This window comes from Schistocerca nitens, chromosome 4 (assembly GCF_023898315.1).
Source record: "Schistocerca nitens isolate TAMUIC-IGC-003100 chromosome 4, iqSchNite1.1, whole genome shotgun sequence".
Taxonomy (NCBI): domain Eukaryota; kingdom Metazoa; phylum Arthropoda; class Insecta; order Orthoptera; family Acrididae; genus Schistocerca; species Schistocerca nitens.
In genome coordinates, this window is record NC_064617.1 from 692,993,469 (window position 1) to 693,007,857 (window position 14,389).

General features: G+C 40.9%; 1 protein-coding gene across 1 annotated transcript in view; it reads left to right on the forward strand.

The window, feature by feature from the left end:
* Positions 1-14,389, forward strand: part of LOC126251937 (uncharacterized) — a 136,209-nt gene that overhangs the window by 71,818 nt on the left and 50,002 nt on the right. The window contains exon 3 of the mRNA XM_049952690.1: positions 2,181-2,362. Coding sequence (XP_049808647.1) covers positions 2,181-2,362 — 182 coding nt within the window. The remainder of the gene's footprint in view (positions 1-2,180; positions 2,363-14,389) is intronic.

Here is a 14,389-nt window from a genome sequence, read left to right on the forward strand (position 1 = left end):
AATGTTTAATCATGTAAAATTCTGTGTATACCTATTTCAATATTTTACCTACTACGAGGACTAATTCAGTTCCTTGGGGGTTAGGAAAAAACTGTGTAATTAGGGTTGCCACAAGTTTTCCCAAGTGAAATTCCCTGATTTCCAGACAAGTTTTAGGTTTGTTTCCGTGACAAATTTAGAGATTTCAAAGGTAAGTTAAGACATATGTTGACAATCTATCTTTGCAGGTATGGTACAAGAAACAATAACACAAATGAGGAAATATCTAAAAAACACTTGCAAACAGATGGCGTTTCCTGATGTAAGCAATAATCTTGAGTACTAACATCAATATCCTTTGTAATGAACTGTTTTTAGACGGAGAAAGCAAGTGTTTTATAAAGATGACTGATGTTATTTTATTTCAATAATAAGAAACACATTTGATGACAAAATATGCATTTCCTTGGAGTCATAAGACAGATTTAAAATACCTTCACTGATTTCAGAAACACACTCAGAAAAAGTAGGCCTGTTGAAAGAAGTGTATAAGGCAGGGAAAAATTGTGTAAACCAACACTGTAGGTGATCACCAATAAAATGTTGGTGATACTATATTCGTTAATGTCGGTTATTACCCACTGTGTTATATCTATTATTTTACAGGTATTGTGTGATTTTTCTTTCGAGAAATATATGAGCACATAGTGTACAAACTGCCAGTGACTGACAACAACTTTTTCTTCTTACCATTCATATTTTCTAACATATAAACTACTTTTGAAGTGCTAAAATGTACTATAAGAAATAAAACATACTTGTGGTGAAACAGTCCCAATTCCTGAAATCCATCACCCATGGTCTCTGGCCTGCTGAGGAGCACCACAGTTCTAGGTTCATGGATAAACAGTGAAAATCCACTGCATTACACCACACACAAACAGACCCGGCCTGCGGGCAGATTAGTGAGAGTAGATCCGACAGGCAGTGTCTGCACATTAGTGGGAACCAAATGGCTTCAGTTCGACAGGCCTGATCTATTACAGGTACCTGCAGCAACGACCTGCAGGTTTGGCCCGTCGTGGAAATCCACTCGTGTGGCCATCTATTCATGACCCACAGACAGCATGTCAATGAAATGATCCGTGCAACAGATAACTTGTTCAAATACTCTGAGAATCAATAATAATGAGGATATATACAACACACCATGAAGTTGATCACTGAGCCACAGACAGGCACATAGAAAAGACAATCATCCTCTCACAGCTAAATTTCCAGCCATAGCTTTTGTCAGAAAACAAGAGCACAAACACATTCACACAATCACTCAGACACAACGTACGTACACATGACCACTGTCTAAGGGCACTGCACCTACAGTCTCCGAGAATCAGATCCAAACAAACCACTCGTCATGCCTCCTGTCGGCAGCTGCTAAGCTAGTGACAAGAAAGGGTGGCAGCACTGACTGCAAGCTGAGGGGAGTGGTAGGAAGGGGATAAGCAGCAGTAATGAGAGTAGGGAAGCGGCGCACATACTCAGTTGCACCCAGCCAGCGACAATGCATGACACTTTGGTAAACAAACCATTTCATCTATTGAGACAAAAACGAGATTTTTCCAGTGGTTTTTTTTCTTCAAATTTCCCTGATACTTCCCTAAGGTGTTTGTAATTCCCTGATTTCCAGAAACTGTGGCAACCCTGGTAATTGCGCTAATTTAGAATATTTTGTCAGATTTTCCATGTATATATAGGAACTGACAAATATGAAACCCATGGACACTAAAGAAAAGTGACGAGGAATGGATCCACAGCCAGAACTATTCGAGGCTAGGGGTCAGGTTGGAACCAGAAGTGTGTGTCTCTCAAAAACAATGCAACAGAAAAGAGTGAGCAATACTGTAAATGAATTTTATCTTATTGATTCAGGAGTATAATGAAATTGTTAAAACAATTTATAAATGTATGTACTGAAAACTGTAATGAATTTGTATTTTATCAATATAAAAAATGATGACCAGATTAGGCTTCAGTTTCAGTTGCATACTTAATATTGTAAATTTGTATTCAGTGAAATATTCTATGACTGATATGAGGATACATAATGCTCCCAGTAACATTGTCAAACATTATTTATTTGGTGGCCAGGCCTCATAGTATGAAAAAAAATGAAATGATCATGTGGCACTGTTGGCCAGGAAGCCCCATCCGAGAAAGCTGGGCCACCAAGTGCAAGTCTTACTTCAGCTGACGTCACACTGGACGACTTGCATGCTGGTGATGAGGATGAAATGACGATGAGGACAACACAACACCCAGACCACGGGCGAAGAAGATCTCCAACCCGGCTGGGAATCGACCCACACATGCTGCATTGTAGGTAAGCATGTTACTGGTCGGCTAAGGTGGCGGACAGTCTCATAGTATAGGATAATGTTGCTCGGTTGTACTGAACTCCAAATCTTTGAACACAAAACACTCACCACTTAACGTTATTGTGGCACTATTCTCCTTCCCAATGTGCATCATTTCATGAGTGCATCCAGATCTGACTTCATTTTTATGGACAAAAATGCACAACTGCATCAAACTGTGCAAGTGTAGAAGCCTCTGGAATGAGAGGACATTCAGTGAATGGATTGGCCTGCCCATTTCCCCAACTAAAATCCTACAGGGCATGTGTGGGATGCACTGGAGAGATGTAATGAAGCATGTCTACACACACCAGTGAACATCCAGCAGCTGTCAACTGTGCTAGGGAAACAATGGAACACCCTACCACAAGAACTCTTTACCATCCTTGTGGCCAGCATGGGACTGTCTGGCAGAGCATGCATTCCCTCTGATGTGTTTCATAACAAAAAAAGGCCCCTTTTTAAACATAATATAATCATGATACTGGAGGAAAATAAGACATCCACCATGAGCACACAAACTGTACCTGTAACACTCACATGCATCCCCAGATCCTTATTTATTTTTACTTTCATTTTACTGTAACAGAAACTAAGTTGTACATATCTAAATAAAAAATTGATTAGTACTATTTACATAGGCCTACTACCATAGAAAGCAACCACAAACAAACTTGTAAAGCTGTCACATTCCATATCCCCTGACATATGCACAGCATCAAATAAATAAATAAAATGATAAATAAACAAATGTGTTCCCTCCTGAACTATCTCCACCAATTTTCTCACCATCTTCTAAAATACTCCTATTTTCTTTAACACCAATAATGTCATCCTTTCGTGGCGTCTTTCTGTCTCTCTTTTACAGCATTCCACATTGATCTTGTTTATTGTTTAATATTTCAATTTCAGACAAGAATATGTGTATAGGGCCTGCTACAGGATTTTTTGCAAGGTTTTCTTAATATGTTACAATGTTGTTTACCATGTAAAAGTACTTCTGTGTCATTTGGCCGACTTGTTACGGATATTCTGTGTATGTCCTGTTTTTGTTGTGAAGAGACTGATACCTGTAACAATACAAGGTTTCTTTAACGATGCCTGATTTTTATGTATATATCTTTAGGAAAAATAATTTCAGACATAGAACTCATTGAGAAATATGTTGACTTTAGAGCCAGCTTTAGGCTCGTAAACTTAAACCCCATCAACCTCTTTTCAAAAATCTTCAGTATTTAGTTTTCTCATTCATCAGCCTCACTGTTTCCTTATGGTGTTTGTGCATTTACAAGAACTAAGTTACATAATGCCAACTGTACATCACGATTTCACAATATGTTTACCACAGGATAGGTATGCCCTTCTTTAAGCCCCATTTGTTGTATGAATACATCAACCATACTGAAGCACCAAAGAAACTGGTATAGGCATGCATAATCAAATACAGAGGTATGTAAACACAGCACTGCAGTCAGCAATGCCTATATAAGACAAGTGTCTGGCACAGTTGTAGTTATCAAGAATTAAGTGAGTTTGAATGTGGTATTATGATCAGTGTACAAGCAATGGGACACAGCGTCTCCAAGGTAATGATGAAGTGGGGATTTTCCTGTACGACCATTTCACGAGTGTACTGTCAATATTGGGACTCCAGTAGAACATCAAATCTCCAACATCGCTGCGGCTGGAAAAAGATCCTGCAAGAACGGGACTAACAAGTGCCAGCACGTGAACCATTCAACGGAACATTGATATGGGCTTTCGAGCCGAAGGCCCACTCATGTATCCTTGATAACTGCATGACACAAAGCTTTACCTCCCTGGGCCTGCTGACACCAACACTGGACTGTTGATGACTGGAAACATGTTGCCTGGTCAGACGAGTCTTGTTTCAAATTGTTTCAAGTGGATGGACGTGTACAGGCTCATGAATCCATGGACCCTGCATGTCAGCAGAGGATTGTTCAAGCCGGTGGACGCTCTGTAATGGTGTGAAGTGTATGCAGTTGGGAGTGACATGGGACCCCTGATATGTCTAGATATGATTCTGACAGGTGACACGTACATAAGCATCCTGTCTGGTTGCTTGCATCCACTCATGCCCAATGTGCATTCCGTCCGACTTGGTCAATTTCAGCAAGACAGTGCAACACCCCACATGTCCAGAACTGCTACAGAGTGGCTCCACGAACACCCTTCGGAGTTTAAACACTTCTGCTGGCTACCAAACTCTCCAGGCAGGAACATTATTGAGCATATCTGGGATGCCTTGCAACATGCTGTTCAGAAGAGATCTCCACCCCTTGTACTCTTACGGATTTATGGACTGCCTTGCAGGATTCAAGGAGTCAATTCCCTCCAGCACTACTTCAGACATTAGTCAAGTCCATGCCACACCATGTAGAGACACTTCTGCGTGCCCGTGGGGGCCCTGCACGATATTAGGCATCTGTACCAGTTTCTTTGGCTCTTCAGTGTATTGGAGTACTACTCCCCCAAGCAACTTGAGTAGGGAAACCTATGGCTTATACTAAATTTCTGTACATTTAAAGCAAGTTGCCAATCTTTCATCCCTGAAATCCTATCACAGTCTGACTGAATATTCCCGCATCTTTTATCAGACAGTACGGTACTTCATTAAGGATAACCATATCATCTGCAAAATGTCTGATTGTACTACATTCTATCCTTACTATCATTCCATAACCTCATTGGGGATTATTTTAAGGGGTAACGCGTCAAGCAAAGATATAGCTTTCCCAAACCCAAAAACACGCATTACGAGTCATTTTTGGTGTGAACTGGAGAACATTCTGCAGTGGGCTGTTTACTGAACTTGGGATACTAACTACTGCTTCCCAATATACACTCCTGGAAATGGAAAAAAGAACACATTGACACCGGTGTGTCAGACCCACCATACTTGCTCCGGACACTGCGAGAGGGCTGTACAAGCAATGATCACACGCACGGCACAGCGGACACACCAGGAACCGCGGTGTTGGCCGTCGAATGGCGCTAGCTGCGCAGCATTTGTGCACCGCCGCCGTCAGAGTCAGCCAGTTTGCCGTGGCATACGGAGCTCCATCGCAGTCTTTAACACTGGTAGCATGCCGCGACAGCGTGGACGTGAACCGTATGTGCAGTTGACGGACTTTGAGCGAGGGTGTATAGTGGGCATGCGGGAGGCCGGGTGGACGTACCGCCGAATTGCTCAACACGTGGGGCGTGAGGTCTCCACAGTACATCGATGTTGTCGCCAGTGGTCGGCGGAAGGTGCACGTGCCCATCGACCTGGGACCGGACCGCAGCGACGCACGAATGCACGCCAAGACCGTAGGATCCTATGCAGTGCCGTAGGGGACTGCACCGCCACTTCCCAGCAAATTAGGGACACTGTTGCTCCTGGGGTATCGGCGAGGACCATTCGCAACCGTCTCCATGAAGCTGGGCTACGGTCCCGCACACCGTCAGGCCGTCTTCCGCTTACGCCCCAACATCGTGCAGCCCGCCTCCAGTGGTGTCGCGACAGGCGTGAATGGAGGGACGAATGGAGACGTGTCGTCTTCAGCGATGAGAGTCGCTTCTGCCTTGGTGCCAATGATGGTCGTATGCGTGTTTGGCGCCGTGCAGGTGAGCGCCACAATCAGGACTGCATACGACCGAGGCACACAGGGCCAACACCCGGCATCATGGTGTGGGGAGCGATCTCCTACACTGGCCGTACACCACTGGTGATCGTCGAGGGGACACTGAATAGTGCACAGTACATCCAAACCGTCATCGAACCCATCGTTCTACCATCCCTAGACCGGCAAGGGAACTTGCTGTTCCAACAGGACAATGCACGTCCGTATGTATCCCGTGCCACCCAACGTGCTCTAGAAGGTGTAAGTCAACTACCCTGGCCAGCAAGATCTCCGGATCTGTCCCCCATTGAGCATGTTTGGGACTGGATGAAGCGTCGTCTCACGCGGTCTGCACGTCCAGCACGAACGCTGGTCCAACTGAGGCGCCAGGTGGAAATGGCATGGCAAGCCGTTCCACAGGACTACATCCAGCATCTCTACGATCGTCTCCATGGGAGAATAGCAGCCTGCATTGCTGCGAAAGGTGGATATACACTGTACTAGTGCCGACATTGTGCATGCTCTGTTGCCTGTGTCTATGTGCCTGTGGTTCTGTCAGTGTGATCATGTGATGTATCTGACCCCAGGAATGTGTCAATAAAGTTTCCCCTTCCTGGGACAATGAATTCACGGTGTTCTTATTTCAATTTCCAGTAGTGTACTTATTCCTTAATGAAACTTGTCATTACAAATATATAAATATATATTTTTTTCAAACCAACGGCTCAGTTCTTGGAACTGAGATTTAGTCACTTACTTTAGTTCAGAAAGGTATCCACAACTCACCAATACACATTTTCAATAACATGCCAGCACTATGAAAAGTTTAACTAATAATTAAGTCAGTTTGAGAAGAGTCTAAAGGATTTATTGGTGGCCAACTCCTATTCTACTGCCGGCCGGAGTAGCCGTGCGGTTCTAGGCGCTACAGTCTGGAGCCGAGCGACCGCTACAGTCACAGGTTCGAATCCTGCCTCGGGCATGGATGTGTGTGATGTCCTTAGGTTAGTTAGGCTTAATTAATTCTAAGTTCTAGGCGACTGATGACCTCAGAAGTTAAGTCGCATAGTGCTCAGAGCCATTTGAACCATTCCTATTCTACTGAGGAATTCCTTACAAGAACCGACTGATGCACGCATGTTGTTATTAATATCATATAACGTGAATATTACATATAATCAGAGTTCTGTAGCGAATCCACGTAAACAAGGGCATTTTGGATATGTGGTAAGTACATTACCATATCTGTTCTTATTTTGTAAATATTATTGCTTATTTGTGTTGTCTCACATCTCAGCGGATCTCCTCACTGTGGATCAATTGAAACAAAAAGTACTTCTAATCTAATCACTATTGTCTGCAAGGTCCTTAACATATAATATGAACAACAAGGATCCCAACCCACTTCCATGGAGCACACCTGAGATTACTTGTAGTTCTATGATGTCTTCTCATCCAAGGTAACATTCTGTGTCCTCCCTAGCAAGGAATCTCATTACAACTTTTGTTTGATACCTGATGTTTAATGCTACATGTTGGTGTTGTGCCAAATTAAATACTTTTTTGAAGTCAAAAAACACCGTATTCACCTACTTCCTTCTTTGGTGGCTTTCAGGATGTCAATCCATTTATCTTCTGTAGAGAAAGCCGTAGTAGACTTCACAAATGAAATGGTGACTGAGATAACTAGAAAAATTATCCTGTTGGTCAGAAACTATTTTATGTGCAGTGCATCTGCAACTGCTGAAGGTCATAATGAATGAGAATACCATTGATACCTGGTAAAACCTAGTTTTCATTAGCCACACTAATGGCTTCAAAGCCTACAGCAACATCTTCAAGTGCAGCCTACACATTTAACAATTGAAATATCAACTGTATTGGAAGTTTGTGCTATAATATTAAAGATTATTATATTCACAAAAATTAATACATTAATCCACCATAGGTGAACCCATTATTCTTTGTCAAGTATAACTGAGAAAGTGGTCCTCATTATATTCTCTAATAATGTTGCCATGTAGATCAAACCGATATACTGGCCATTCATTGCATGGGCACTTGACAATATTCTCAAAATATCAATACCTTGACTAAGGTCACTGGGTTCACCTATGCTGGATTAATGCAATAATTTTTGTGAGTATAAGACTTCATTAACTTTTGTATAATGGCACAAATTTGCAATACAGTATAATTGTATTAAACTTCTGAAATATATAGTTTGTACCTGTAGGTATGGACACAAGCGTGAAATTGATAGTGTGATCAGTTGAAACCAAGTTTTACCAGCTGTCAGCAGTTGGTACATTCTGTGACCTTGGAATCTTATCTTCACAAAAGCATGCCGAGGCTGACATTATCAGACTGAGGGTACAGAAATTCATCTATCCTTAGAATGGGAGAAAGAAATGTAACATCCCAAGAGCATTGGTACATTACGAGTTCATTATTGTTTTTAATTTACATGAACGATCCAATGACTTTCGAGAATAGTTACAAAAATGGCTCTGAGCACTATGGGACTTAACATCTGTGGTCATCAGTCCCCTAGAACGTAGAACTACTTAAAACTAACTAACCTAAGGACATCACACACATCCATGCCCGAGGCAGTATTCGAACCTGCGACCGTAGCGAGAATAGTTACAAAACGGAATCATAATGTTTACTGATGACTCGATGGTAGCTTGTTTCTTTATGTATTTAAGTTCCTCATGCTACGATGAATGCATGGAAATGGTTCAAATGGCTCTAAGCACTATGGGACTTAACAGCTGTGGTCATCAGTCCCCTAGAAATTAGAACTACTTAAAACTAACTAACCTAAGGACATCACACACATCCATGCCCGAGGGAGTATTCGAACCTGCGACCGTAGCGAGAATAGTTACAAAACGGAATCATAATGTTTACTGATGACTCGATGGTAGCTTGTTTCTTTATGTATTTAAGTTCCTCATGCTACGATGAATGCATGGAAATGTATTTTTCCTTTCATACAGAGTTGAAGGGAATCGTAACAACATGATACAGTACAGGCATCGTCTTTTATTGATTTGAAGCAAACCATCGCGTTGGCGAACAATGTTCTTTATATGGCCAGTCATCAGAAGGCCATTGTCAGGCCTTTGTATGTATTTTATTGTACAAATAAATGAAAAAATCATTACACAATAGGAGTAAACTTTGTTATGTGGTGTAATGTTACATTTTCATACTATGGACTACAACAGGCCAATCTGTCAGTAAAGAGATTCAAATTGTATTAAGGTTGTAGAAAGCAATTTTATGTAAACATGAAGTTAATGTACCGCGATACTGAACAATTCAGTCACGTACGGTACTGAGTTACTTAAAATGTAAGCAACACAAAGGACTGCCATTATGCATTAGTTAAAAAACAGTAAGCGGTAAAAATGGAACTGTATTTCCACAGCACAAAAGGCATTTTTTTAAGCAAAACAGCTACAATCATGATGCGAACACTTCAACAAAGTTTATTTATTTTCTCTTCCTTCAACTATCGAAAGTCTCGTCTGTACTAAACAGCAAGCTATGACGTCTCTGAACTGAGAACATTTGCATAAAATGTCAACAATGAAAATAACGAAGTCTTTCGCTATCACCTTCTGGTTAGCAACTTCACAGTTCGTCACTGATCTGAGGTTCAATTTGTTATCACAATAATAGGCTTTTACGCCTCCTCTATGAAAATAACATTGTCTCACGAAGTTCCGCTAAGTAAGCCAATTTAAGTTTATTTCTTTGCAGATGCTAACTAGATGGACTTGGCCAGTTTCCATATTAAAATAATTTTCGAAAGGAATAACTTAGGAACTTCGGATTTCCCCACATTTACTTACCTTTTTCTCTAGACCATCATTCAGTAATCCTTTAGTAGCCACAGTCGGCATTGTGAATGGTACCCAAACATCTTGTGGGCCGCACATTTTCCCCAACTTATTACGTTGAATAGAAAATAAGTTAAAATTCAGCAACTTTTTAGTTCGCTAGTAACATGTTAACTGCACATTCTGAAACAAATATTTCTAGCTCAACTAGTATTAATGCAGACCTTCTGGTCTTAACGTTTTACATAAACTAAAATATAATAATGATTAAAACTTGGCTAGTGTTTTCATCGACTGCAGAGCAATTGATGAGTAGACACAGCTATTCGAAGAATATTGCTTATAAACATTCTTACGCGTCAACCCACGTTTGCTACAAAATAAAATTTGAGACACCTGCACGTTACTGCGACCGAGTCACTATCCACGCCACGACAAAGCTGTTGGTGCTGCTCTGCGCTGCGATCGACAATGTAAAAGCAGCTTGATTGTTAAGCCTGAAAACCTTTTGAGCACGTTGGATCTATCTCATTATTTCCGTGTACAATAAACGCATGAAATTTCTGGTTGTTTTTTGACTTCATCCTTATATCGTGATTAAACAATGATGGCTCTGCGGATAACCAGCGTTCATTTGAAGGGGTTTCGATGGGTGGAAGGGGTATCGTCACAGTTTGTTTACTCTCTGTCACCCCGCTGTTAACGTGCCGATGGTCTATATTATTTAAATAATAACAATAAAATATACAACATATTTCAATAGTATAACAGATTGTTTAATTATTTGTTCGATAAAGTATACCAAATGCACTGATAAACCAAAGTATTATGACCACCGCCCAGCGTGAGGTTGTATGCTGCCTGGTGTAGTGGTGGCACTGAGGTCATGTGACACGGTAAGAGGAGTGTGTGTATGAGCTGAGCAGAGCGGAGTGAGGAATCATTCTATCGATGTAAGGGTACAAATGCAGAAATCCACCGACTTGAGCGGCTGTGACAAAAGCCACATTGTTGCGGCCCATTGCCTGGAAGCGAGCAACTTGGAACGGCGAAGCCTGTGGGCTGTCCTCGTGCTGCTTGTTGCAGTTATCTTTTTTTTTACTGTCAAAGTGAGTTTAGCAGCACTACTGATGTAGACTCTTCGGTGAACTGAACAATGTAAACTTAATTGCGTGTCTTTGTGTCTTAGTGTTTGAACATGTGGTTTACAAATGTGAAATAAAACCTAAAATGCAGACAGGTGCAATATCTTCTTTCAGCCTGAAGCCATCATAAATGTAACAGGTTATGGGCCCAGTTTCGTTTAAATGTCTCAAGTTAATTAACGACTCGAAACAGTGACAAAAAGTCAGTGAAAATGCTACAACACGTGCTTTGAGTGAAAACTGTGTTGTGAAACCTTCCTCCGAATGGTGTTGCGTTAAAACGAGTGATTTTTTCGCCCACCAGCAAATACAACAGCCCTAATTGGAGGCTTAAATTTCGTCAACTGAGTTTCGAGCAAAGTAGAGGTAGCTTAGTTTTGAGGTTAGAAACATCGACAGCTGAGTTTTAGGTTAAAAGATCTGCATTTAGAAGCAACTTTTAGGCAGCACAGTGTATTCTGAGATAAAGTTCTGCATAAATGGATTATGTTAAAAAATATAAAACCAATAACTTGACTAGTGGATTGGCCAATTTCGAAAAGGAAAATAAGAGACTTGCTGGATTACCATGAAGGTGCATTGGATGCCATTATTAAGAAATTAGTGAAGCCCAAACCACTGGAAGATGACACAACAGCTATAGAAGTTAAAAAGCACAAAGAACAATCTGGATTGTATTGAAAGGCAAACAGTTATGCAAAGTGCATGACAAAAAGTACAATTAGTGCTAAAGTTTATCTAAAAGTTGTGGACAGGAAATTGCCAGTGATACATGGAATGCCTTAAAACGGCAGTTTGAAGCTTCAGCCAAGGATCAGTTGTTCATAATCTGCACAGACTTTTTCTGTTTTAGCTGGTTACCAGGTGAAGATGTGTCTACCCACATAGCGAAACTGAAAAGTTTTTGGAATGAGTTAAACAGTGGACTTTAAAAATGAAAGTGTTTTACGAGACTTAATGTTAGTTTGCAAGACCTTGCAATCAAGTTGGATGTTGTTCATACAGGATGAGAGGAGAACATCTGAAGAATTAACAACACTGTTATGTTATCTTGTGGGGTATGGTGGAGATGTACATTATAGAATTTGGGTAAAAGAAGAAAACAAATCATTCTCAGCATGATGTAATCTTTCACAAAAGACCTGAAAGTTGTGAAGTACAAGTCAAGTTACCATTGCAGGACATTGAGCAAAACAATAAGGGAAAGTGCCCAGACAAAAGAAAAAGATGAAGCAAGTCCCAGCAAAGAAGAGCCTGAAGACTCAGAGACTGAAGAGGACAGTGCTGATACCAGAGAAGAGAAACTCCTTGATCAGCCTTATCATCAGCTGTGAAACTGCTCAATATTAGAGAAACTCTCATGACTGAAAGACTTTGTGATGTTCACTGAAGAGATGATAAATCAAACAAATAAGAGACAGCATCATATGAAGAAGCTGTTAAAAATACACAAAGTGTTCAGTGGAAGGAAACTATGAGAAATGAAATGAAGTCATTACAAGATAATCAAACATGGGAACTGACTGCTCTACCAGAAGGTGCAAGAATTATACCATGTAATTGGATTTTTCGTGTAAAGACTAATACCGATGTAAGTATTGAGAATTATAAAGTAAGATTTGTTAAAGGCTTTAATCAATGATATGGTGTAGATTACAGTGAAATGTTCAGTCCTGTAGCTAAGTTGAGCACAATTTGTTCAATGTTAAATGTTGCTGCAGCTGAGAAGATGCGCCTCATACAATTTTATGTGCCTACAGCATTCTTGTATGGAGAATTAGAAGAATTAATATATATGCATCAGCCAGAAGGGTACAGTGATGGCACAGAGAAAGTCATATTTCCTTGGACTTGAGACAAAACCATTAATGATGGTGCAATTAAGCTAAGTCAAGAAGCCTATGTAAAGAAGATCTTGGAGCATTTCAATTTTCAGGACTGCAAATCTGTCTCAACAGCAATTGTGAAGGAACCATACATTACAGGTAGAAAGGAAGAATGCAGAGAAGTGCAACTTTCCCTGACGACAAGCAGTTGAGGCACTGATGTACCTGATGCTTGGAACAAGACCTGATCTAGCTTACAGTGTGAGGTTCCTGTCTCGAATCCTGGACTCACCATCAACAGAAGATGTAGTGAGGTTGAAGCAGGTACTCTGCTATGTAGCATGTACATGTGACTTAGGCATAATCTATCGTCCAAATTGTGTAGTGGATATTAGATTTCTACAGTGATGCGGACTTTGGGGGTACAACAAAACTGGATGGTCAACATCTAGTGTAGTTATCACACATGCAGGTGAAGCCATCTCCTGTCCCAGCCAAAGACAGGCAATGACTGCCACATCTTCAACAGACACTGAGTTGGTAGCTGCAACAGAAGCTGTTAAGAGGTAATTTACCTGTGTAGACTCTATAGGGAAATAAGGAAGCTAGCAGAAGTTCCAGTTCTTAAGGTTGACAATCAGGCAACAGTGAAACTCGCACAACATCCTGAATTCCATCATCATACAAAACATACAAAGTATTTTTTCATTAGAGAAAAGGTGTAGGAAGGGGAGTTGGGCGTTCAGCACATTTCGACTGAGGATCAGTTAGCAGATATACTGACAAATCCCCTGGCAAAACAAAGACTTAGTTTTATGTCAAAAATTGAGTCTTTCATGTGATATGTTTGTGGTGGCCTGCCGTAGTAGCCGAGCGGTTCTAGGCGCTTCAGTCTGGAACTGTGCGACCGCTATGGTCGCAGGTTCGAATCCTGCCTCAGGCATGGATGTGTGTGATGACTTAGGTTAGTTAGGTTTAAGCAGTTCTCAGTTCTAGGAGACTGATGACCTCAGATGTTAAGTCCCATAGAGGTCAGAGCCATTTGAATGTTTGTGTTTCCCATTTCCTCCTTTTTTTCTCAGTTAAATAAGTGAAAGCGTTGCAGTTATCTTTGTTTGTATTTAATGAAGTGTCAAAGTGAAGTCGGCAGCACTATGAGGTTGGCAGGACAACTGCTGTATACTCTTTGGTGAACTGAGCGATGTAAACTTTACAGTGAGTCTTAACGTTTGAACATGCAGTTTACAAATGTGAAATAAAACGTAAAATGCAGACAACTGAAATCTCTTCTTTCAGCCTAAAACTATCATAAATCTAACACTATTGTTGTGAGCATCTATGGAACGTTGTTGACGAATTCTGAAACCACGAGTAACAATATTAGAGAAGGGAAGTTGCCACTCACCGTATAGCGGAGATGTTGAGTTGCAGATAGGCACAATAAGTACATTCTCATATTTACAGCTTTCGGCCATTAAAGTCTTTGTCAACAATAGACACACACTCGTGCAAACACAACTTACATACACAACTGCAGTC